The 27,845-nt window shown below is 43.3% G+C and overlaps 1 protein-coding gene across 4 annotated transcripts in view; it reads left to right on the forward strand.

Moving 5' to 3' along the window:
• Positions 1-10,229: 10,229 nt before the first annotated feature.
• The window catches only part of adamts14 (ADAM metallopeptidase with thrombospondin type 1 motif, 14), a 110,341-nt gene continuing 92,725 nt past the window's right edge, over positions 10,230-27,845 (forward strand). For 3 of the 4 annotated variants that reach the window (XM_080454851.1, XM_080454853.1, XM_080454854.1), the window contains exons 1-2: positions 10,230-10,364; positions 10,996-11,513. In XM_080454851.1, the coding sequence (XP_080310977.1) occupies positions 10,283-10,364; positions 10,996-11,513 (600 nt within the window). In that variant the 5' untranslated portion in view covers positions 10,230-10,282. The remainder of the gene's footprint in view (positions 10,365-10,995; positions 11,514-27,845) is intronic. The other variant, XM_080454852.1, reaches the window with a different exon arrangement.

Genomic DNA, 27,845 nt, shown 5'->3' on the forward strand with positions numbered 1-27,845 from the left:
TGGGGCACAATTTGGGTAAGCACCTTGTGTTTTGCATTTGTACATGTTTGGAGAACTACGGGCTTTGGAACTGACAATCCAGTGGGAAATGGGGGGTTGGTCGCTACGACTCTCGTAGATTGAAAATGTCAGCATCGATAAAATACATCTACGACAGTCGTAATCTACGGCTAAGCTTTCACCATTGGAATTGCACTACGGAACGTACACGTTATTACATTGTATGGGTTTATTTCGTCATAGCGCAACATATGGTGAAGTATAGTAGTGCAGGTCATTGCAACAACCACCAATCTGCAACAACCACCAATCTCAAACAAAGGCATCGCGTGACGTTGATTCCCTTCCCCTATTCGCTCATACTAGGACATGACGTATGTGTAGGCAGAAGAATACCTCATGATTTCCTACTCATTTGTAAACATGCAGAGAATCATCTCTGAATCATTCTCACGCCTATAATTTATGCTCCATTGTACTACTGCGAAAACAGACGATCTACAAGCTTTTATACTTGGTTTGCATGCTGGTGTTGCATGCCGTAAAATAGCAGATATACAAGCTCACCCCACGTCACATTCGTGACGCGTGATAGATCTGCTATTTTACTGAGCGCGCTAAGTATAAGTGAGGCTTTTAACTCTGATCAGCTCAGAGGAATCTGTAAAAACAACATTGAGGGATATGGGGGGATGGTGGTGGTTGGTGGTGGTAGGAGGGGAAGGGGGCGTGTGGGGGGCTCTTCAGTTGCAATATGTGGCCAACTTGACTCCGGGGTCAAGATAAGCCCAGGACATGAAGACCATGGTTGGATGATATGGTGGCCCCCCCCCAACCCCCCACCCCCCCTTCTTACCCTCGCCTTTGAAATGCCTTCCAGACTCATTGAGATACACTCCAATGTGTAACTCAAGCTAGCAGTTCTGAGGGATCCCGAGATTACCGCAGAGACAAAGGGCTGCATTGAAGAGAGGTAAGCGGCTAGAAGGGGATGTAATGAACTTCATGTGAAAAGCTTCCCTCTGGAGATGAGAGAGAGGTACTCAGGAGAGGAGGCAGGGTGCCTGGGCTCTCCCCCCCCGTCCCCCCCTCAGCCCCGCACTTCTCTTTGATTCCTCCTTGTATGGATGAAGGCAGTGTTACCGACCCCTCTGTCTGAGGCTTGGAGTGTGCCGCCGCCTTCCCCAAACCCCTTCCTCAGGGATTTTGATCAATTATAACAGTGCTTCTCAAACTTCTTTTTTTTTTCATGTCAAGGAAAGCCCAAATTGAATGTGTCTGTGGCCTGCGTAACCCCATCAGAAAATATTTTGTGCCAGGGGGAATATTTTAACAAGATTTGAGTTGTTAAAATATTCCAAATTAGTAAAATGTATAATCAATATGTTTTGAAAATAGCCGATCTACAAGCTCACAATGCATCGAATCATGCCGCTTTGTGAACGCGTAGATTTGCTATTTTCAAAAAGCCTATGTACAGTATAGGTTTAAAGTGGTTAAACAGATTTTTAAGCTATATTAACACATTTAGCTGGGGACTCACCGGGAGCCCATTCAAGGAACTCTGGGCATCCCTGCATGGACCCCTTTGAGGACCACTGAATTATAACATTTAGGTAAATCCATCCACTGTAGCCCTCGCTTGCCGTGGTCCGTCTAAGTTTGATGTTTTCAATGCACAGTGCACACACCGCTGTGTGAGCTACTGTAAGACAGGGGGGTTCATACTTTTCCATGTCAAGGACCCCCACATGGACTTTCATTAGGCCTTAGGACTAGTCCTAGGGACTCTGACAAGATGTTTTTTTGGTATAAATTGAACTTCATTACATTTAATTCTATATGACATACAGAACTGAAACACTGAAAACATTGCAATCATTTATATAGGTAAATCAAACTTCTCATTTGGCTGGGGACATCTGGAACCTCCTCAGTGACCCCTGGCCCTGGGGGTCCCCAACCCCCACTTTGAAAAACCCTGAACACTATTTGTGCCAAGTTTGGTGCGGATCACAGCACCAGGGGCCCCCTGGTGTGGCTATTCTGATGGCAGACCACCTGAACAGTGTTTGTCCCTAGTTTGGTGTAGGCGCGAAGCGACGCGTTTCGAGCTTGTAGATCTGCTACTTTTGTATTTTTATCCTGAAAAGTAACAGTTTGAGGTTCAAGGTTGAACTTTGTTGTCGTGCGGACGGCGAATGGTTCCTTCGTTGTTGGCGTCGTCAAGAATCTGCTCCCGGTTTGACCCTAATAAGCTCTTTGTGTTTGAGCGCACCTATAGCCTTTGAAGTTGAGTTGCTTTCATTGTCAAACCTGCACGCCTACTAGTGACATGCAATCCATTCAGATTGCACAGGGAAACCACGCCATTATCCACACTGTCTGAGGACGTTCAGAGTACAAGAATTTCCCCAGCTGTATTGCACTTGACAATAAAACACCATGAACATTGCAGGGGAAAAAAGAATAACTTGATCACACAATACTTTAACTTTACTTGTTTATTTGGAAAGGGACAATGCACATTATGAAATTAATCATCTGAATATGATTTATATGTAAACAAAGCTGGTTTTAGCTAGAAGCTCATTTCCATCCACAGTCAGTCCCTAAACATAAAAACAATTGTTCACTAAGCTGTTTACACCCATATTTTGAGTGTAAACAGCTTTTTGGTCTTAAATGGGTGCGTGGAGCAATGCAAAAAATCTTCCATATGAACACGCCTCTTTAATACCTTTAGGCAAAAATGAGGAACAACTGTGATCCGCACATATCAGGGATTTACTCACTCCTTTGTCAATCGCATCGTCAGATTTTGCATAGAGAAAATACACCCTCCTTTAGACATTTTTATTTACACCCATATTTACACTGATATTTACGACCAGCTTAGTGAATGAAACACAAACATAACACATACAAAAATGAACATGTACGTCTACCTCAAAAAATAAGAACAATTACATTCCTAATTAAAAAATATCTAAAAGATTGTCAGTGTTCTCGTGTTTAGGACATTTTGTTTTAGTCAATATAATGTCAAAAGGTGAAACTGGTGACTACAGAGTACAGGGATTCCACAGCTTGCAGTGTTGCTGCCATAGAGTTATAATGGTTGCTACCAGCTGTGTTGCACGTGACGATGAAACACCTTGATCATTACAGGAAAAAAAAGAACAACTTGAGATCACAGGCCTTCTGCCTTCACATCTCTGTCAGGTGGAAACCTCATATGTCCAAAACTGTTTACTTTTCAGCATTCAAATTCAAAAGTATTGAAAGTAGCAGATCTACAAGCCCAAAAGATGCTTATAAAAAATATACAAAGTTTAAATATGGAGATAAGAGGTTTCTGCCCGACAGCAACGATATGTCAAAAGGTGAAAGTCATGGTGACTCATCATGTCACAGAGTTCGTTGTGAGCCTCTCAGTCCCACTCAATCCTTCCATCCAGTGGTGTAAAGTAACTAAGTGCATTTACTGAAGTACTGTACTTGGGTATAATTTTGAGGTATTTGTACTTTACTTGAGTATTTCCAATTTCCAATTCTTTTACTTCTATTCCACTACATTTCAGAGGCAAATATTGTACTTTTACTCCACTGCAATTATTTGAAAACTTTAGTTACTAGTTACTTTGTAGATTTTGAGTATTATTACAAAACATACATTAACCACTTAAGCCCCTATATACAGTACATTTCGGCCATTTGAAAATAGCAGATCTACAAGCTCACAATGCGTCGCGACGCATTGTGAGCTCGTAGATCTGCTATTTTCAAAAGATTTGAATACACTTGAAAACTTGAAATGGGACATTCTGCACCGTGAGTACTTTTACTTTTGGTACTTTAAGTACATTTTGATGCCAATACCTTTATACTTTTACTCAAGTACATTTTGAATTCCGGACTTTTAGAGTATTTCTACATTGCAGTATTGATACTTTTACTTAAGCAAAAAAAAAGTTATACTTTTTCCACCACTGTTCCATCCACATGGAACCAGAGGCACACCAACAACTTCTTCACATCACTGGCCTGTAACTTGGCAAGGAATAGGATCCTCCCTCTTTCCCTAACTTGCAGCAGTGGTAGTGGTAGAAGAAGTACTCTGAGATTGTTTTACTTATGTAAAAGTAGCGATACCACAGCAATACTATTGTTACAAGAAATGTTTACCTCTTATCTGGGAGATGAAAAGTAGCATAGTTTATCAGCATGCTGGCATCATGACTAGAGCCCATTACAGCACCCACCACAGCATGGCATAGAGCAGTGGTTTCTTCTCAACCTGTGGGCCATATACTGGTGGGTGTCAGGAAATTGTGAATTCCCCCACGGGATCAATAAAGGTGTCTTTCTATCTTCTGCTCTTTGTTGGAACTCCACTGGAGGGCTTTGCTTGGTTGGGAGTCCCACTCTCATGGACTTGTTGTTGAACATTGGGAAAGTGATACAGGCTGTATATCATACAGGCTGTATTGCATCCTGCTTGAGGCCTCAAGAAGAAACTTTGTTTTCTTGTAAAAAAAATATATATATCAACAGAGATACTGCAGAGTGGAATGTAATGATATGATCAAAGTACCCCTGGATATATTGTATCCATCTCTTCATTCTCTGTGTGTGTGTGTGTGTGTGTGTGTGTGTGTGTGTGTGTGTGTGTGTGTGTGTGTGTGTGTGTGTGTGTGTGTGTGTGTGTGTGTGTGTGTGTGTGTGTGTGTGTGTGTGTGTGTGTGTGTGTGTGTGTGTGTGTGTGTGTGTGTGTGTGTGTGTGTGTGTGTGTGCGTGCGTGCGTGCGTGCGTGCGCGTGTGTGTGGTTTGAGTGCACATTTTCATAGCACAACACCATGCTCTCGTTTTACCAGTGATCTGTTGACAGAAGAGGCTGGATCAGATTTGATTATGGCTGCAGTGCATTAACCACTTAATGGGTAGTTCACCCCAAAAATGTACCTATTTTCTATCAATTACACACACCATGAAGCCTTGAATTAATGGAGATTTTTTAGTTACTAAGCCAATATTTTTAAACAATCGTTTCCCTCTATATTACCAGCAGTCATCGGCCACTGGAGCAGTGTGGTGGTGTTTACCTGCAGAAACACACTGCCCTCTTGCTGTATTTTGGTGTTTTCATTGTTTGTTTAGGTAGACAGGGACGTTTTTGAGCTACTAAAACAAACAGTGAAAACACCAAAATACAAGCAAGAGGGCAGTGTGTTTCTGCAAGTAAACACCACCACCACACTACAATTTTGAGGTATTTGTACTTTACTTGAGTATTTCCAATTCTTTTACTTCTATTCCACTACATTTCAGAGGCAAATATTGTACTTTTACTCCACTACAATTATTTGAAAACTTTAGTTACTAGTTACTTTGTAGATTTTGGGTATTATTACAAAACATACATTAACCACTTCAGCCCTATATACAGTACATTTCGGCCATTTGAAAATAGCCGATCTACAAGCTCACAATGCGTCACGATGCGACGCATTGTGAGCTCGTAGATCGTGTGAGCTCGTAGTGTGAGCTCGTAGATCTGCTCTTTTCAAAAGATTTGAATACACTTGAAAACTTGACAGTAGCCTACTCCAGTGGCTGCTGACTGCTGGTGTACAGGGAAATGATGGGTAAAAAAATGTATATCTCTGATGTCAGGCAGAAACCAGCTAACTCCAAAATGTATTTACATCATTTGCAAGCATATAATGTAAACACAGGGCAAAGTATACTAGTGGTGGAAAGTGACTAAGTACATTTACTTATGTACTGTACTTAAATACAATTTTGAGGTATTTGTACTTTACTTGAGTGTTTACAATTTCCAATACTTTTACCTCTACTCCACTACATGGATCCAAATATTTGACTTTAAATAAATTCCTTTTACTCCACAACATTTATTTGAAAACTTAAGTTACTAGTTACTTTCTGATTTTGATTAATATTACAAAACATACATTAACCACTTCAGCCCTATATACATTTTGGCTATTTGAAAATAGACAATCTACAAGCTCACAATGCGTCGCGATGCGACGCATTGTGAGCTTGTAGATCTTCTATTTTCAAAAGATTTGAATACAGATTTGAAAACTTGAAATGGGACATTCTGCATAATGAGTACTTTTACTTTTGGTACTTTAAGTACATTTTGATGCCAATTACTTCTGCACTTTTACTCAAGTACATTTTGAAATTCCGGACTTAAAACTTGTAACAGGGTATTTCTACATTGCAGTTGCAGTATTGACACTTTTACTTAAGTAAAACATTTGAGTACTTTTTCCACCACTGCTTTGCATGCAGCATGCAACAGAAGAAAATTGTTCTGGTGTGTCAGTGTGTGTGTGTGGACCTAAACCACAGCCTGTGACTGCGGCTATTCATTTTAGAAGGGGAAAAAACAAGGCATCTAATTGAATACTATGCTGTATTGTGGAATGTCACCCAGGCCTTTTTGGACATACTACAAAATGAAAAAGCCTCTCATGGTCTTTACGCCGTGGACGGAAAAAAGTGCATAAAACTTCTTACAAGGCAGTTAATGGTTTTCATCTCTTAATGCTGTGGTTAGTTTCCATTGCTTATTAATGCAGAACCTTGGATGGCAGTCAAGTCTTCCCTGTTGCTGCATGATGCCCTTGGGGGATGAATGCATAAAAACCCACACCTGCCTCTATACGCTGACCATCCTAGGAGCATGGAGATCATTATCCTTCAGACAGCAGACTGAGAGCATAGGCGATGGGGGAGGTCCTCTGTGTCTGAGCCCAGACACACACACACACACACACACACACACACACACACACACACACACACACACACACACACACACACACACACACACACACACACACACACACATACATACACACACATACACATACACATACACACACACACACACACAGGGGGAACTGTTTGAAGGAAATGTGTGTGGATACAATAATGTCAGTCTAGAGACCCATTGGCAGTGGTGTAAACTAACTGAGCACATCTACTCAAGTACTGTACTTAAGTACAATTTTGAGGTACTTTTACTTTACCGGAGTATTTCCAATTTTCAATACTACATCTCTGAGGAAAATATTGTACTTTTACTCCACTACAATTATTTGAAAAAAGTAGTTACTAGTTACTTTGCAGATATAAATCATCACATTATAAAACATACATTAACCACTATAGCCCTATTTTATACCTATAGGCTACTTGAACATAGCCGATCTACTGTACAAGCTCACAACAGTTGTGAGCTTGTAGATCTGTTATTTTCAAACATTTTAGTACTTTTACTTTTGGTGCTTTGAGTCCATTTTGATACAAATGCTTTTGCACTCTATTCAAGTAAATGTTGAATTCCGGACTTTTACTTGTAACAGAGGACTACATTGCATTATTGATACTTTTACTTAGGTAACAAATGTGAGTACTTTTCCCACCACTGGTCTAGAGACCCATTGGTTCTCAAACCTTTTCATTTCAAGGACTCCCGAGTCCCCATAACTCTGAGAGCATGCAAATGCCTGTACGGGTCCATTTGGAACCCCCCTCAAGGAATCCTGGTTAGCTGCTGGACCCCCATTGTCTAGACATCTTTTCTTCTTAAGCAGACAAAGTCAAAACCTTTTCAACTTTTAAGAGAGATTCCTGGTCTGTGTGTGTACATGGTCATCATGTCTGAATCACAGCGTTCGTTTGATCGACTAGACTACAGCCAAGCTCAAATAAAGCTTGCCTGGTTGCAGGCAACGATTCACACAGGCTGTCATTCCGACTTGGCTGCTGAAATAATATCTACTGAAGATAGTTTTCACACCTTCCAAGCTCTTAAAAGACTCTTCGGTGACCGTGTGTTCGTTCCCCCTTTTTTCTACAAATGAAATATATATATATGTACACAGTGACATCTGCAGGATTTTACAAGATTCCTATCATGGGGCTTTGTTGGTTCACTTAAATAAATATATAAATAGAAGCGTTCATTCCTCAATTACAAATTCATAATTTAATAAGGTGCTTTTCACATTCCACATTAGCCTAACACATCCCATCTTGAACAAACTGCAAACTTACACTGAATTACAGTATAGGCTACATCAAAATGTATATGTTATGATCCATATTCAATATTTATTGTGTCTGGAATGTGTCCAGGTTCTCATAGTTGACACGGTGCTTGACAGAAATAGGAGTTTTCAGACATTCACAAGGCTATAAGTAATAGCCTGTATGCATAGCTAAGCTTTCCTACTCTGTAGCAGTGGTGGAAAGTAGGCCTAACTAAGTACATTTACCTCAGTACTGTACCTAAGTACAATTTTGAGGTACTGTTACTTTACTGGAGTATTTCCAATTTTCTATACTTTTACTTCTACTCCACTACAACATTTGCTTGAGTAAAAATACTAAAGTATGGCATGAAAGTAGCCTATATTTAAAGTAGGCTAGTCATGTTTGTTTATTTGTTTAGTTTAGTTTTGTCCATCTCATAAAATCATGGCCCCATTTCACTCCCCCCACAGATCTACAAGCTCGCACAACCCTCGCAACATATGGAAATACTCATGTACGTAAAAGTACTTAAAGATTATACTCAAGTAGGCAAATTGAGTAAATGTATCCATACTTAGTTACTTTCAAATCCCCCTCCTGGCCAATGGGGAGAAGGTATGCCTGCCCTGGGCTCAGACAGTAGTAGCCATGGTTCACATGACGCTCGTCTGTCACAAGCGTCATGGCGCTACTTGTTCCTGGCTTTTAAAATGTCTCCATCCATACAACCCGTACATCTACATAAACGTTCTAATTTCAAATATAAAGTACTTACCCTACGGCCACGGATGTAAAAAATTAAAACGCCTAGGTTTACGTACTTGTATCTTCCGTATTGTTCAATAAAAAGCATTTTAATTTGATCGGTGACCATTTTCTCAGACTGTTCTCCATATGCTTTCAACCACGCGAATCTATCGGTTGGGAGGTGTACTGCACTCTGATACAGTATAACTCTATGAAAAAATGGCCGCCGATCGGGGTAAAATGCTTTTTATTGAACAATACGCAAGATACGGGTACTTAGACTCAAGCGTTTCAACTTGCTATATACATGGCCGTAGGGTAAGCACTTTATATTTAAAATATGAACGTTTATGTAGATGTACTGCTGAATGTAAATGGAAACATTTAAAAAAAACAGGAACAATATAGCGCCATGGCTGCCTGTCATGATACGGAGGATAACAGAGTAGTAGAGTAGAAGCTGCCATGTAGCTCGGTCGTACGACCGTGTCGTGGCCCCGATCTACAGGCTCACGCGACGCGTTGTGAGCTTGTAGATCTGGGGCCATTTTTTCCCCAGCCAGCTCGGGCACCAGTGCACCACCACCACCACCACCGACGAATCATATGGGAGCTTTTTAAGTAGTGGAGTTGGTCGGAGTTGCAGCAGGGCTGCCAGACAGTTAGTCAGTATAACTCATAGCCATAGGTAATAACTGCAGGGCAGTCAGTCAGTCAGTCAGTCAGTCAGTAAAGTGCAGCCCAGCCGTTCCTGCAGTAATGGTGCAGGACTGTTGTGCAGATGTTTCATGGTACAGATGTTTCATGGATGGTCCGGGGACAGTCTGTCTCCGTAGAGTAGACTGCATCTCAACTTATTTTTTCTCTTAGTCTTGTGTTGTGTGAGTCTGTCTTTTTATAACCCCTCTTTTTGACAAAAACAAAAAACAAAAAAAACATGGACTACCTCTTAAAAAAGAACTTTTTAAAATCCGCTTTTTAATACGGTTGCAGTTTTGTCGTCATCAGCACCCGAGGTTACTTTTCTCTCTCTCCCCCAGTTTTTACTGGATGGGGCTGTATGTATAGGCTGTGAATCCACTAGATCCACTAGATCTACTGTATCCACTAGATCCAGTTCAACACCAGATGCCTGAACAAGACTTATTATGCAGCAACTTTCTTTTTAGTATTTATTTGCCGTCTAGACTCAGAGACTGAGAGAGAGTAACGTTCAGAATGCTTGACCGCTTCGCTGAAAGTTGAAGACTAGAAGAGACAGACTAAAAGTTCTCACACTGTGAGAGAGAGAGAGAGAGAGAGAGAGAGAGAGAGAGAGAGAGAGAGAGAGAGAGAGAGAGAGAGAGAGAGAGAGAGAGAGAGAGAGAGAGAGAGATCCGTTCCTCTCTCCCTAAAAGAAAGTCACTACTGTCCGGAGAAGTGGCAGCTCTCTCTCCACACTATAGCCCTCATCGCTATGGATTGTATGTATTTATTGGTGTACTTGTTGTCACTCGGTCTGCTGTTTCTGGACCATAAACACAGCGCAGAGTCGCATGGTGAGTCATTCATTTGATTTATTTTTGGTCATTTTCATTCTCACTCACTGTCTGGGACTGGGACGGTTTTCAAAGGCATCCAGTGATCCAGCCTCTTTGTAGCAGTCTAGCAGAAATATAGTGGCATAACTTGCATACTACATTGCATATAGCCTATAACTGCAGGGGTGCATATAGGAATGATATAGAACTCACAAAGTATAGTTTTTAGCCTGATACTGTTCATGGTGGACATATAGGTCCTATGGTGGACATATAGGTCCTAATAGGCTACATTAAGTAGCCCTATTATTTACCATAACCATATTATTATTATGGTACAAAAACAAAAAAAAAGTAAGTTTGCACATATTTCTATTTTTTGTAAAAATCTGTTTTACCAAATTCTGCCACAATGTAAATATCAAGTTCAGCCAACCACCCCCCCCCCCCCCAGTAACACATCTGTACTAATGTTATATTCTGCTGTTAAGAGTCATATAGTTGATATATTCAACAGAGTAACTTTAGCCAACTTGATAAAACTTATAGCCAGTTATTTTTTACCGGTGGGTGGCCATGCATCCCACACAGGTTCTGTTGAATGATGATTCTCACTCTCAGTCCCACTGCTTGCTATCTGTCCCATCAGCAGAAAAACTCTCTGGAAAGTTAAGTGAATATGGTCTTATCGTGCCATTCAGCACAGACTCCCACGGACGCTACATCTCTCACGTGGTCTCCGCTGCAGCAGCAGCAGCTGGTGGGGGTCCAGGTGGCGCTGCTGCTGCCACCGCCACCGCAGCCTCCAACCCTGACAGCACCGGCACCGACAGCACCAGCATGGGCACCGATACCAGCGCCGGCACCAGCAGTAGCAGTAGCAGAAGGGTTGCCCGCAGTGCCCCTCAGTCACCCATCACCACCACCACCACCACCTCCACTGGTCAACATCAGCAGCACTTGTTTTTCAACGTCACCGTGTTCGGCAAGGAGCTCCACCTCCGCCTGAGGGCCAACCGGCGGCTGGTGGCCCCCGGCGCCGTGGTGGAGTGGCAGGAGGACTTCGAGGAGCGGGGCAAGGAGCACATTCACGGGGACTGCGTTTTCACTGGGGATGTAACGGACATGCCGGAGGCCTCGGTGGCCATCAGCAACTGTGACGGACTGGTAAGTTCAAGTGATCCAGGGGTTCTCGGTTCCACGTTAACCCCCCACTTGGGGCGGCAGTGGCTTAGGGGTAGAGTCAGTGGCCGGTAGAGCGGCCGGATGGGAACCGCACGGTTCCCAGTTCAATCCCGGGGCTTCCCCAGGGTTAGTGTCAAAGTGTCCTTGAGCAAGACGCTGAACCCCTTTTTTGCTCCCGATGAGCAGGTTGGTACCGGTCTGTGCATGGCTTCCTCCGCCATCGGTGTATGAATGACTGTGTGGGTGAATGTAATGCACAATCTATGTTTTATATAAATGCACCATTTACCACTTGGAGCAGTGGTTCTCAAAGTGAGGGTCGAGGAGGAACCTCCTCCAGGCCCAGCTAGGGGTCCCAGAGGGGGTTCAAGGGGGGTCCTCTGCAGCAAATGGATTGATAGTAGGAACCAAATGGACCCTTACAAATCTGTAACTCTGACAGTGTACAAATGGAACCAAATGGACCCATGTCAGAGCTATGGGTTTAGTCCATGGAACCATTGCATTGGAGAGTGGGTTCGACAGGTAGAAATATAAAAGATTTAAAAGTCTTTCACACTTTGGTGCGATGTCAGCTTGAACGTGGGCTCGGTGTTATATTGTTATTATTATTGTAGCCGCTGTACAGTTAGACTCTGTCTGCATTATTCAGTAAGTCCTGCACAGTAGCCACTTAAAATATTTTCAGTTCTAAGCCGGCCAGCGTGCATTCATTCTGCTCTCCTTCTTACCGACACTTATGTAAGACACTCATCTTAAAAAGTTGTAACCTGACCCTCTCTCACATGGATGGGCCCCCACATATTGGCATCGGCTAGTGATGGCTCAGCAAAGCATCACACATTGTACTGTACTACTCTCTCTCTCTCTCTCTCTCTCTCTCTCTCTCTCTCTCTCTCTCTCTCTCTCTCTCTCTCTCTCTCTCTCTCTCTCTCTCTCTTGCACGATTGCACTGTGCGGTTGCAGTGGGCCACACATCAGTATAGCAACAACTGGATGCTTGTTGCTTTACAGGCATCTATCTCTGGGATCCTCAAACTCTGCAAAACAAGCAAAGCCTTGCCTGGGGGAAGGGGGTCGGGGTGGAAGGGGGTCGGGGGGTTCGGGGGGGGGGGGGCGGGGATTCCGAGGGCAACCCATATGCTAGATCGGCTATTTTCAAAAATGTTGCGTCTTTCTTATATCATTTGACAATTTGGCCAATGTTAGTTTTTATAGTATAGTTTGTTGATTATTTTCGATGCAATAATGGTCTTTTTCTTGCCTTTCTTTTCTCTTTTGGTATTAAAATGCTCTTAAAAGTCCTTAAATTGTCACTTCACTGTCATCTAAAATCACGTGGGAACCACTGTTGTAGAGGACCCATAGCCCCAAAGGCCCTCGCTAACTAACTCTCAGACTTAATAATAAAGTTGAACCTTGAACTCTCAGACCTATTCCCATTATTTCCCTAAATTCCCAACATACACTTTGCAGTCAAGGGGACCGATCTCTACAAAGGGCAGGGCCAGTCAATGCACTTGTCCCTGCCATCAATTCGATGGGTTCATTCATTCCGAGTGGGATTCTTGATGGGTTCATTGTCGAGCAATGACCCTGCTCTGTCAGCTTTGCAAAAGACCAAGAGTGATCAATGTTTCGTGTGTTGGTCCGTTTAGGGTCCATTTTGGTTCCATTTGTATACACCCTCAGAGTTCAATAAACACTAGCCTGGTAAACCCTCCCTCCGGAAATCTCAATTCCATTTCATTTCAGGAGTGAGTCTGGCATGATCCGCCTTTCTGCAATATTGGCTCTGTATGCCAAACGGCCGGGCCTATCAGCGTCGTCGCTCATTGTTCTGTGATTGACAGCTTACGTTGGCCAATCAGGTGGCGAGTTCGAGTGAGCCCAAAACACGAACGGCAGCCATCTTTTTCTTGTGCGGCCAATTCTCCGCTATTTTTTTACTTCAAAAAGCTCTCTAACTTCTATTTTGAGGCACGGAATTTACTTATAAGATATCGTTTGGATAGAATTTAGTTGTTTAACTTCATATATGTGGTCAATTAATCATGACAAAGCCTATTTAAAAAAAAAAAATTAGAGAACCGGTAGGGGCGGGCAGTGACACCATTGTACCCGAAAAAGGCAACCCATTTTGGGTATGGCTGTCTCAAAAGTCCCGTCGCGTCACATTAAGACTGGTGAACTGCTGATTGGCTGAAGGGGAAAAATTATCATTGGCTGAAGGGGTTGTCAGTCAACGGTATTACTCCCGCCCAACTCCAGCACAGCCAATATTGCAGACAGGCGGATCAGGCCTGACTCACTCCTGAAATGAAATGGAATTGAGATTTCCGGAGGGAGGGTTTACCAGGCTAAATAAACACTGAGGATTATGCAAGTGTATGTTGGGGGTCCTATTGGGGGTACTTTCGCTGCTTTTGTGTGACGCTGTAGTAGTATATGATCAAGTAGGGCATTAATGTACATAAAAAAACGAAATAGTACAGAACACAAAACAAGCCAAAACAGCAACGTTCCCCAAAAATCAACAAGTAAACAACACAACAAAAATCCTGAGCAGTTGTTAGGATAATTCCTTTTAACAGGACGTTCATGAAAGTCCTTGCGGGCTTGTTTCCAATGAGGGCCTGTGAGCAATTAGGGGTTAAGAGTCTTGCTCAGGGACAAATTTCATTTCATCGACACATATGCTGGCGTGGCCTGGAATCGTACCTGGGGCAACCAGGGCCTCTGGCTCCCTAGGCGGGCTCACTAACCACTCAGCTATGGCCGCCCCAGTTGTAACAGATAGAACATGCATGGAATGGGAATGAAGATGACCCTTCTGACCTTTGTAGGACCTTTTAACCCATTAAGACCGGGAACGCATCTTTTCTTTGGCTATTCATATATAGCAGATCTACAAGCTCATAGTGCTATGAACTTGTAGATCTAAATTTTTTGGGGCTTTTTCGGCCTTTATTGATAGAATACAGTAGACTGACAGGAAATGGGGAGAGAGAGATGGGGAGTGACACGCAGCAAAGGTCGTCGGGATCGGGATTCGAACCTTCGTCAATAGGTGCCCGGACCGCTACGCCAGCTGTCCGGGCCTGCAAATCTTTGAATATATATATTTTTAAAGCATTTGTAACTCAAATCTTTGCTTCTGGGGGTTCCTGGAACAAAATATTTTACAAATGTTCGCTTTAAAAATATATATATTCAAAGATTTGCACAACTTTTCACGATTTTAAAAAAAAGTAGCAGATCTACAATCTCATGAGCTTGTATATCTGCTTGTATATATGCTATTTTTGAACAGCCCAAAGAAATCTAAAATGACAGAGATGCGTTCCCGGAATAAATGGGTTAATTCCTCTCCCACATAAAGAGTGAACATGTTTGTCCCAGACAGTTCTAAGTCACAGTTCAACTGCAAAAATCACAGTTTGTGTGGCAGCAGCATAACTAGTGAGTTTGTTACTCTACTCTCCTTTCACACTGTTTCACAAATCACACATTGGGACTCGCCCATACAACATTGTCATCATTTCTGAGTAGGGCTGCAACTATTGATTATTTGTTCAGTGATTATTGATGATGACAGTGATTAAGTACTTTTTCGATTAATTGAATAATCGAGAAGTGGTTTAAAAAAATATATATATATTTGTAAGAATTTAATCTATCAACGGATCGATTACCCATTTAAGCCCTAATTTATACTCGATTGCACAATGGTATCGTGCAAGAACAGCGAAAGTAGCCGATCTACAAGCTCACAATGCAGCGTGCAATGAGATGCGTTGTGAGCTTATGCAGTAGGGTGGCTATTTTCACTGTTTTTGACTTTTATCATTTTTGAAACTTTTCGCATAATGACATGCCCAAAATAGGGAGCGACTATTCATTGATTATTGTATTAAATGGTCAATTTATTGATTCCATTTCTGTAATCGGTAAAATTGATTAGCTCGTTTAACTGTTGCACCCTGTTTGTGAACTCAATGATCTCGCCGACAGCCTCTTGCTTTTGTGTGCCTGTCTCTGTGTTTGTGTGTGTGTGTGTGTGCGCGTGCGTGTGTGTGTGTGTGTGTGTGTGTGTGGTGTGGGACAGTTGAGCTCTTTGTACCACTGTGTTTACAACAGAGAGAAACAACAGCGTTGCCCTCAACGCCTGCATTGTTTGCCACGCCAAATCTGGGAGATGTGTTTTAGAAGCACATGGCCGTAACCTTAAGTCTCCTCATGTGACCTGACCTCAAACAAACCCCCACCACCACCACCAGTGATGGAAGAAGTATATACTCACATTCTCTTCCTGAAGTAAAAGTATCAATACCACCAATGTACTGTAGAAATACTCTGTTACAAGTAAAAGTCTGGTATTAAAAATTTCACTTGAGTAAAAGTACAAAAGTATTGGCATCAAAATTACTTAAAGTACCAAAAGTTAAAGTACTCATTATGCAGTGCTTTTTTTCAAAATGAATGAAAATCTTTTGAAAATGGCCAGTCGCAAAGCGACGCGTTGTGAGCTTGTAGATCGTCTATTTTCAAATAGGCCTAGGCGAAGCATATATAGGGCTGAAAGTGGTTAATGTATGTTTTGTAATAATAATCAAAATCCAGAAACTAACTAGTAACTAAATTTGTCAAATAATTGTAGTGGAGTAAAAAGTACAATATTTTTCTCTGATATGTAGTGGAGTAGAATTAAAAGTAAATAAATACCTTCTTTTTTTTTACTCAAGTACAGTACTCAAGTAAATGTACTCAAGTATGTACTCAAGTAAATGTACTTTCCACCACCACCGGGGCTGACAACAAAACTGCAACCTAAGTTGAACCTGGTATCAGACGGTGGCATCGGTTTGTGTCTGAAGTAATAAAGAGAAGAGTGCTATAGGACAATGCTTTTGTTGTCTTCTCCTCCAATCACAAAGTCATTTCCTGAAAGGCTGGAGTGTATCCCCCCCCCCCTTGAAATCCAATCCCAATCCCCCCCAAAAAATCATGTGTTCACCTGCAAACAGCGATATCAAACAATATCAAATATTTCTCCATGCACCCTCTGTTTGGTCTGAGGGCAGAAAGAGGAACTGTTGCCATTACTTGTTTTGATATTGTTGTGATAACACATTGATACCCTGAAGCAGTGGTTCCCACAAGGGGGGAGGGAGGGGGGGGGTCATCAGGGGGTCCTTCAGGGGGTTCCAAATGGACCCTTACAGGTCTGTAACTCTACCTGGCAGTTATGGGTGTCCTTGAAATGACAAAAAAAAAGTTTGAGATCCACTGCCCTAAAGCAGTGGTTTTCAACCCTTTTCATATCATAGGTCCATTATTTATTCTGCATTTGAGCCACGGAACCACAGTTTGATTTAGACTCTCAGACCCAAAACTTAAAATATTTTGTTATTGTTGGATACGATTTTGTCCACAATTCCATGCTGTATTGACGTTGGTACCATAGGAGAGATAACAGGCAAACGTTGATCAAAATAACAATTCAGAATCAGAATCAGAATCAGAATCAGAATCAGTTTTATTGTCACATCACAGGTTTACAAGGTAAAAAAGTGGGTGAAATTCTTTTTTGTACATCGTTCCCATCGCAACGTTAGTTTCCATAGAAAGAAGAGGGGGGGGGAGAAGAAGAGGTTGGGGGGTAAGTGGGAAGGAGATCAAAACAAGAGAGCAACAGAAGGCCAGACAAGTTATCTACATATTTACAAATTACCTGAGATAATAAAAACTAAAAAAAACAACTAAACTAAACTAAGGTGCCTGAGCATAGCAGCAATGTATTGTATACTGTGCATGTTATACTTATACTGTGCATGGTAGACAATGGACGTTAAGGTGCTTAGAGGAAAAGGAGCACAATAAAAAAGACAAAAAAAAAAAAAAAAAAAAAAAAAAAAGAGTCAGTGCGTTATTCACGGGATTAAGGTGCAAAAGGTCAGTGCGTGTCCACCTAGAGTGGACTGACCCTAGTATAATCCGCAAGTAGCTCCATGAGAGAGTGCAACAAAAAGTCATTTGTACCTGGTGTAGTCCACAGGTGTGTCCGAGGGGGGGCTAAAGTCCAAGTCATTGTCCCTGGTATAATCCACAGGTGTGTTCAGGAAGAGCCAGAAAAAAGTCTGCGCTGCCTGTTGTCAGGCTGCTGAACAAGGCCTATGCCTCATTCAGGCTTATTCCCCATTCAGCATTCTGACAGCTGCCGGATAGAAACTACACCAGTACCTGGTGGTGGAACTCTTGATACTGCGGTAGAGCCCCTTGCCCGGTCGCGGTCGTTGTAGGGGGTTGAACAGTCTGTGACTTGGGTGGTGCTTGTCCTTGATGATGCGCTTGGCTTTGAGCACGCACCGCTTTTTGTACAGTTCCTGGAGCGCTGGGAGCTCGATTCCCATTATCCGCTCTGCCGATCGCACTACTCGTTGTAGGCTGATCTTTTCTCGGGCAGTGCAGTTCCCGTACCAGGCCGTGACACAGCCTGTTAGGATGCCTTCGACAGAACTGTTGTAGTACAGCCTGAGGATGCGACGTCCTACTCCGAGCTTCTTCAGGCGGCGGAGCCAGTACAGTCGCTGCTGAGCCTTTTTCCTCACGTGTGTGGAGTGCGTCTCCCATTTGAGGTCCTCCTCGATGTGTACTCCGAGGAACTTGAACTCGCTGACCCTTTCCACTGCAGCACCGTCGATGAGGATGGGCGCATGGTCTCTCCGCGGCCTCCTGAAGTCCACGATCAGTTCTTTGGTCTTGTCGACGTTAAGAGAGAGGTTGTTCTCCCGGCACCAGCGTGCTAGAGATTTGATCTCCTCTCTGTAGTCAGACTCGTCGTTGTTGACGATTCGGCCTATCACTGTCGTGTCGTCCGCGTACTTTATGATGGTGTTGGAGACATGTGTGGCTATGCAGTCATACGTGTACAGGGAGTAGAGGAGGGGGCTCAGCACGCATCCCTGGGGTGCTCCGGTGTTGAGGGTCAGGGGGTCGGATGTGATGCTGCCCATTCTCACCACCTGATGTCGGTTGGACAAGAAGTCCTGTATCCAGTCGCACATGCTTGGGTGTAGCCCTAGGTCTCTGAGCTTTTTGTCAAGTATTGCTGGGACAATGGTGTTGAATGCTGAGCTGTAGTCCACGAACAGCATACGTACATATTTGTCCTTCAGCAGCTTGTTGTCCATGTGCGAGAGGACGGTGTGGAGAGCCATGGCAATAGCGTCGTCGGTGGATCTGTTTTTGCGGTATGCATACTGCCACGGATCCAGCGAGGCAGGTAGCGTGGAGCTGATGTATTCCCTCACCAGTTTCTCGAAACACTTGCTGACGATCGGGGTGAGAGCAACAGGTCTCCAGTCGTTCAGGCATGTCACTTTGGCCTTTTTGGGAATGGGCACAATGGTTGACATTTTGAACCCTGCAGGGACCACAGCCAGGGAGAGGGAGAGGTTAAAGATGTCAGCGAAGACACCCGCCAGCTGGTCTGCACATGTCTTAAGGACCCGGCCTGGAATCCCATCAGGTCCGGCTGCCTTGTGGATGTTGACCCGTGTGAAGGCTGTACGCACTTCTCTCTCCGAGATGGTTAGAGGGTTGTCCTCTGCTGGTGCTGCTGATGGCCCCGCTTGGCTGCCGCGGTTGGAGCTGATCTCAAACCGGCCGTAGAAAGTGTTCAGTTCGTTGGGGAGGCAGGCAGGCGGGTTCACCTCGCTTCTGGTTCTTGTTTTGCAGTCTGTCAAGGTGTGTACCGCCTGCCATGTGCTCCTGATGTCGCCATTGCTGAGTTTGTCTTGCATCTTTTTTGTGTAGGCCTTTTTCGCCTTCCTGATGGCGCTGTTTAGGGCCGCGCGCGTCGTGTTGCGTGTTTCCACGTCGCCAGATTTGAAACCAGCATCCCGTTCATGCAGATGTGCACGTACTCCGCTGTCCATCCATGGTTTCTGATTGGGATAGATCCGAACTGTCTTTTTTGGGACTATGTCATCTATGCACTTACTGATAAAGCCAGTGACTGAGTCTGAGAGTTCGTTGATGTTATTCCCAGCGGCGTTCTTAAACATCCCCCAGTCAGTCTGGTAGAAGCAGGATTGTAGCATAGCGTCTGTGTCCTCAGACCAGATTCGGATTTCCTTCTCAACGACCGGCTCCCTTTTTAGCCTCTGTTTGTAGGCAGGTAGCAGCTGGATGGCGTCGTGGTCAGAGCTTCCTAGCGGTGGGCGTCGGAGGGCTTTGTATCCATCCTTGAAGGGCGTGTAGCAGTGGTCAAGAATATTGTCACCACGGGTACTGCAGGCGACATGCTGGTGGAATTTGGGAAAGACCTTTTTTAAGTCTGTCCGGTTGAAGTCGCCTAGGCAGATGACTGCGCAGTCCGGGTGGCGATTTTCTTGTGCACTGATCGCCTGGTGTAATTCCCTCATAGCTGTGTCCTTATTAGCTCCAGGATGAATGTAAACAACGGCTACAATCACAATGCTGAAGTCGCGTGGTAGGTAGAAAGGACGGCAGGCTATGATTAAAAGTTCAAGGTCTGGTGAGCAGTGACTATCTAGGATTTTAACATCTTTGCACCAGTTGTTGTTGATCAAGGCACAAACTCCCCCCCCACGTTGCTTACCGCTCAGTACAGGGTCTCTGTCTTTCCTATACGCGGTGAAGCCAGGAGGAGTGATAGAAGAATCAGATGCTAACTCCGTTAGCCACGTCTCTGTTAGCACCACAATGGACGTGTTCCTTGTCTCACTGTTATACTTTACGCGCGCTAGTAAGTCGTCCATAGTGGTCACAGTTCTTGATTCACACAGAGATCTAACGTTCGCTAGCAGGATTGAAGGCAGTGCAGGTTTATATCCACGTTTTGTTGTCCTTACGAGGAGACCTGCTCTTGTCCCTCGCCACCACGGTCTTTTTCGTCGCCTCGGGTAACTTTCTGTTCCAGCCGGAACAAAGGGGACCCCTCCCCCCTCCCAGCCGAGTGGAAGGTTTTCGGCGAAAAAGTCCGGAATTCTGTGTGTAATCGCTGTGCTGATGTCCATAAGTGCTTGTCTGTCATAACTCCTTAGACACGCGACGGTGTAGGGAAAAAGGAGAAGGCTAAAAAATACTAAAAAGATGGAAAAACGTTGCGATGTTACAGAGCGCGTACGGATGCGGCCGTCTTTCATGGCGCTCCCAGTATGTTTTCAATTCTTCTACATTCACTAATTGTGGAGACTTCTTGTAAAGTAATGCAGATGTTTAACAATAATTAAACTCTTAAAGGTCCATTTGGTTTCATTTTACGCTCTCAAGTAGGGGTGTGCCGATATATCGTCCCGCGATATATCGCGATACGTTTTCGTGACGATATATATCGTTTTGGGGAAAAAAAATATTGTTTGAATTTTTTATTTTTATTTTATTTTATTTTTTATTTATTTTTTACAATCATAATAATCAGGCATGCAAACAGCCCCGAGGTGAAAAGGGTGACAACGTGTTGTTTTTTTTGGGGTCAGGTGTCACACTATTGCCCTATTTGGATTCAAAACGGCTATTGTAGCTGAAAAGCTACAAGTTTGCATGTCTGAATAATGCAAAAACAGAATTATTTGTTTGCATTTGCTTTTTTTCTCCCCCATATATTTTCATAATAAAAAAGTGCGTATCGTATCGTATCGAAGTTGTGAGCCAAATATCGTATCGTATCGTTTCGTGAAATTAGTGTATCGGCACACCCCTACTCTCAAGAGTTAAAGATCTATAAGGGTCCATTTTGTTACCAACTCTCCATCATTTAGCTGGGGACTAGGCTAAGGACCACTGGTGGTCCCCGGACCACTGGTTGAGAACCACTGCCCTAAAGGGTCAGGAATGGTCCTGTTTGCTCCTGTTGTTTTGTGAGCTACTGTATAGGCCGGTGGTCCTCAACCTTTTCTGAGTCAGGGCCCCACTTGAAAATCTCGAAAGCGTTCGTGGCCCACCCATCTGACCACTTTTTGTCTGCCGTGTTAAGTGGTCAGATGGGTGGGCCTCAGAGCACGTTTATTTGAATGATCAATCAATCGATTGGGTTCCGGCTTGGATCAATTAAGTTCCTATTTATGACAATGAAAACTTTTTTTTCCTCCAAGGTTTTAATATTAACGTTATTTTATCATTAAAGTCTTAGTTTTTGGCCAGTTATTTGCGGGCCCACTTTGCTGTCTTCTTCCACTGTGTGTGAGGTCTCGACCAGTAAACCAATCACGACTCCTGGTTTGTTCTGTAACCTAATTTGCATACACGGGAGAGAAAGGGAACAAAAGCCATATTGACGATGAAGACGTGAGATTGATGGCCGGTTGCAAAACTGCAACTCCAGTCACAACCCGTTCTGAGCCAACAGGCGGCCTTTTTGTCGAAGGCCAAGCAAACACAACGCCGCTAACTGTGCAAAGTGTAGCGTCATGGAGAGAGAGAGAGAGAGGGAGGATGCAGCAGAGTGTTGAATTGTTGAGCCAATGCTGGGCCACCAACACTTTGGAGATGTTCAAGTGTCCCTGATCTAGATAAGGTTTGGGAACCATGCCATGTCTGCTTATTATAAGCGACTTTTGGGCTTGTAAATATTGGGAGTTACAGGTTGAGTTTTTTTGGGGCTTGTTTCCTAAATGTTGTTTAAACCAGTGGTTATCAAACAGTTTCACGTCAAGGACCCCCAAATTAAAATGTATTTGTCCGCGGACCCCCCATCTGAAAATGTTTTGTGCCAGGGCCCTAGGGGTGTACACTAATTTCATGAAACGATACGATACGATATTGGGCTCACGAAATCGATACGATATATGGCACTTTTTTATTTTGAAAATATATGGGGGAGGGGGGGGGAAGCAAATGCAAACAAATATTTCTGTTTTGCATTATTCAGACATGCAAACATGTAGCTTTTCAGCTACAATAGCCGTTTTGAATCCAAATAGGGCAATAGTGTGACACCTGACCCGAAAAAAAACAACATTCTGTGACCCTTTTCACCTCGGGCTGTTTGCATGCCTGATTATTATGATTGTAAAAAAAACATTTTTTTCCCCCAAAACGATACATATCGTCACGAAAACGTATCGCGATATATCGCGGGACGATATATCGGCACACCCCTACAGGGCCCCCATACAATATTTGTGTTGTTAAAATCTTTGATCTACAAGCGTGTTGTGAGCTTGTAGACTGGCTATTTTCAAGTAGCTGATGTATTTTTGAAAAATAAATTAAAATCTTTTTTTAAACAAAAATCTTCTCATCTGGGGGCACGAAACATTCTCAGATGGGGGCCCACGGCACAAATACAGATCAATTTGAGGGTCCTTGACTTCCGGTCTGGGGACCACCAGGAGTCCTTGGGGGGGTACCAGGGGGGTCCTCAGCAAAACTAGTTAATATGATGTCACAATCATTTTAACCACTATAACCATATTTTATAATACGTTGGCTATTCAAAAATAGCAGATCTACAAGCTGATAGTGCATCACTTAGCTGCGCTATGAGCTTGTAGATCTGCTATTTTTGAAAAGTCCTGGCAAAAAATGTTGTTTTGAGGCAGGGGGTCCGCAGCCAAAAAAAAACCCATCATTTTGGGGGTCCTTGACATGAAAAAGTTTGAGAACCAGACGTGGTATGAAGGATTGAAAAGAAAAGTACCTAAAAATGTTAGTTACTTTCCGGCACTGCCCGCAAGGCATGTCTCCTCCTGTGGCACTAAGTTGCAAAAAGTGCATTGTGCCTTTTTCTTTCAACTCACAGCTCAAAGTTTGACGGTGCTATAGGACACAGCTAGGGGGGAAACAATGGGGGTATCTCTTTTCAAGGACAAGAATCACGACCCCCCCCCCCCCCCCCCCCCTTAAGAATATGGACCATGTGTTGCCTTGGGCCGGGGCCAACGTAAACACAGACGTGTCCGCGCTTGCAGGTTTTTTTTTCTTTTTCTTTTCTTTCAGAGGAGCATTTTGAAGGCGCGTAGGGCAGAGCAGAGCAGACAGCCTCCCAGGCAAATTATTTAGTCTGAGAGATGTTGCGCCTGATGTGTGTGATGTGTGTGAGCGACAGGGCTGAGAGATCAGGGCTCTGATGTGTGTGTGTGTGTGTGTGTGTGTGTGTGTGTGTGTGTGTGTGTGTGTGTGTGTGTGTGTGTGTGTGTGTGTGTGTGTGTGTGTGTGTGTGTGTGTGTGTGTGTGTGTGTGTGTGTGTGTGTGAGCGACAGGGCTGAGAGATCAGGGCTCTGATGTGTTGTGTGCTTGATGTGATGAAGGTAGAGTGCAGGAGACGACTGATGATCTCTTGATGAAAGCAGGGCAAAGATTTGAAAAGCATCGCTCACGTGCAGAGAGGAACATCCGATGCGGGAAAACACTTGACGAGCTTAAAGCCATTCAATCCGGGATACACATCTCTGTCATTTTAGATTTCTTTGGCTATTCAAAATTAGCAGATCTACAAGCTCATAGTTCCCGGATTGAGTTATACTTGGTGGCGAGCGGGGTTGTGTCATGCACTGAAAATAGTAGATCGGCTATTTTCAGGTGTGTGATGCAGGCACGCAAGTTAAGTATAAATCAGGCTTAATTTGTGCACAGTTGTACGACGGTGTTGCACACCGGAAATAGTCGATCTACAAGCTCATCAGTTTGGTTTCAAATGCTTCCGTCTGAAACGGAGGGCTGTATAAAGGGTATATCTGCCTCTTTCTCCACTTCCGTTTTGTCTTTGCAGTCGTGAGTCATGTAAATATTAATAATTCCTTGTGTAAATCAAATAAGTAGAAGCATATCTACTGGTAGCATATCTAAGACCTAACCTGAACGGAAATGACAAACGACGACAACGTCCTTTGCACTGCTTTCAGGGAGGCGTAGTTACAGACTCCTATGTAGCATTCGGAGATTTGAGAAACTTACAAGCTCAACAACGATGCATTGTGAGTAGGGGTGTGCCGATATATCGTCCCGCGATATATCGCGATACGTCTTCGTGACGATATGTATCGTTTTTTTGTTTACAATAATAATAATCAGGTATGCAAACAGCCCCGAGGTGAAAAGGGTGACAACATGTTTTCTTTTTTCGGGTCAGGTGTCACACTATTGCCCTATTTGAATTGAAAACGGCTAGTGGAAGCTGAAAAGCTACAAGTTTGCATGTCTGAATAATGCAAAAACTGAAATATTTGTTTGCGTTTGCTTTTTTGCTCCCCCATATATTTTCATAATAAAAAAGTGCGTATCGTATCGTATCGAAATCGTATCGAAGTTGTGTGCCCAATATCGTATCGTATCGTTTCGTGAAATTAGTGTATCGGCACACCCCTAATTGTGAGCTATTTTCAGCGAAAGCTTTCTCTGCGATACGGATGCTGGGGTTTAAGTGGTTAAGATGCATCTGTACATCTTTGGCGGTACATCTGCCGTAGTCTCCGTGCTCCCTCACATCGTGTTGCATTTAGACCTTCCTGAAGGGTTGTCTGATTTGGGATCGATGCACGAAGAATTGATGGCATTTTGTCTGAAACCACAAAATGGGGTTTAATTGGTTAAGCTGATTTATACTTCATCGTACATCTGTGTCACTTGCCCCGAAATAGCCGATCTACAAGCTCACAATGCATCGCTCGTTGTGAGCTTGTTACAGTTTCTCAAGCCAGGACTGCTATTCCACAATCTAACAGTATACTTGAGTAAACGTACTTTAATAGTTACTTTTTTCCACCAGTGTTGCTGGCTGTGAGTGTTGACTCTGCCGTGCTGTGCAGCGACATGTCAGAAGCTTTATTCCCAGAGAGAGAGAGAGAGAGAGAGAGAGACATCCTCTCTCTCATACAGGGTGGTATTATGACATCAGCGCGGCCGGTAACAGATTACGTTAGCTTGGTGCCCTGCCATGGCGCCCAGAGGGGCAATACTGCCTCATCCCCTGGCATCCAGAGCAGAGCACATGTCATCATGCCAGAGAGGACATGATGCCACATGCTGCAGGAATACACTGTCTACACTTAACCCATTCATTCAATCCCCGCGGGAACGGATCTCTGACTGTCATTTTTAAGATTTCTTTGGGCTATTCATAAATAAAGCAGATATACAAGGTCATAGCATGAGCCTGTATATCTGCTATTTTTTTGAATAGCGACAGAAATCTAACAAAGTAAATGTTTCTAAACCAGATGGCCTTTGGATATCTCTGTCTCTGTCAGGGTGGAAACCTCATTATGTCCAAAACTGAGAGAGAGAGAGACAGAGAGAGAGAGAGAGAGAGAGAGAGAGAGAGAGAGAGAGAGAGAGAGACAGAGAGAGAGAGAGAGAGAGAGAGAGAGAGAGAGAGAGAGAGAGAGAGAGAGAGAGCGTGCTGAGTGACTTTCTTGAAGGCAACCCGGGCGGTTGTGATTGAGCGGCAGGTCGGTCACCACGGTGGAACGTGAGTGAATGGAAGGGTGTGTAAACTGGTGCTTACAACAGTGACAGCTGTGTGTCTATAATAGATGCACTGACCACTGGAGTATTGTTGTGGAGCCATGAGTGATGGCTATGATTAACACACACCGCGGGGCCTGCCTTTAAGTAAAAGTATCAACGTCTATTGTAGAAATATTCTCTCACAAGTACAAGTTCAGTATTCAAAATTAAAAGAGTAAAAAGTACCAAAGTACCGGCGTTAAAATATACTTACAATATTTGCCTCTGTCTGACATGTAGTGGAGTAGAAGAAAAAATGATTGAAAATAGGAAATAAAATAAAAAACTCAAAATTGTACTTAAGTAAAGTACTTGAGTACATGTATTTAGTTACTATATCCACCACCGCTCATGTGTTGGGAATTAGCACAGATGACGGCCCCCGATTGGATTACATGTGTGATGATGGAAACACGAGCGACTTGGATTAACTTGCACTCGGAAGAGGAGCTGCTATTTCTGTGTCCCATCAGGTTAAATGGAGAGAGATCCACCTAGCAACTAGAGGCAGGGGGGGGGAGGGGGGGGGGGTCTCAGTGGTGGAAAAAGTACGCACAGTCTTTTACTTAAGTATAAAAGTATCAATTCCACAATGTAGAAATACTCTGTTTCAACTAAAAGTCTGGTATTCAAAATGTACTTGAGGTATAAAAAAAGTTAAAAAGCATTGGCATCAAAATATACTTAAAGTACCAAAAGTAGAAGTACTCATCACGCAGAATGTCCCGTTTCACTAGTTCTCAAAATGTGTTAAAAATCTTTTGAACATAGCAGATCTACAAGCAACGTGTGAGCTTGTAGATCAGCTATTTTCAAATATCCAATATACAGAGTGGTTAGCTTTATGCATGTTTTATAATAATAATCAAAATCTACAAAGTAACTAGTAACTTAAGTCTTCAAATAATTGCAGTGGAGTAAAAAAGGTACAATATTTCCCTCTGAGATGTAGTGGAGTAGAGGTAAAAGTATTGACATTTGGAAACACTCCAGTAAAGTAAAAAAAAAGACCTCAAAATCGTACTCAAGTATAGTACTCAAGTACATGTACTTAGATAGTAAACTTAGTTACTTTATACCACTGGTTGGGGGATCAAACTCCCTTTTGGCTTGCGGCGGGCCCGGCGGCCGAGTTTGGAAAACTAGTTTTCCGTCTATCGGAGAGAGATGGAAAATTCTTTGCACAAATTGCTTTATCCGTGAATGTTTGCAGGAATATACTGTAAAAAGGGGGGCTGGGGTTCTGTCTTGTGTTCCAGTGCAGTATTAAAGCCAAGTATTGTTGTGTGTCGTGTGTGGAGGTTATTGGGACCAAAAGTACTCAACCCCAGTACTTCAGTCAAAGTATACAGTAGATACTCCCCCCTGTCAAATGTTAAAGGAGTAGTTCACCCAAAAAAACTACTTATTTTCTATCAATTACACAACCGAGATTTATTTTGGTTTTGTCGCATTCTACATTTTTTTTTAATAGCCAAAGAAATCTAGAAATGACACATGACATGTTCTACTGTACTTCTGGGGACGTCTGGCCCTCACAAGTGTAGGAATACCGGAATGCACACACGCGCACATGCAACACACACACACACACACACACACACACACACACACACACACACACACGCACACACGCACACACGCACACACGCACACACACACATACACACACACACACTACAGTACATACAGTATACATGTCAGCAGATATGCGTGACAAATTCATTTACCCGGGCAATCTATAATTATGATCTTAATAGAATGGAATTATCCATGCTAGACATGCATTCTGTTGAATGATGACAGCTCAGTCAGCTCCTCACTGTGAAACTGTATTGA

This window comes from Gymnoscopelus braueri, assembly GCF_963280865.1.
Source record: "Gymnoscopelus braueri genome assembly, chromosome: 17".
Taxonomy (NCBI): domain Eukaryota; kingdom Metazoa; phylum Chordata; class Actinopteri; order Myctophiformes; family Myctophidae; genus Gymnoscopelus; species Gymnoscopelus braueri.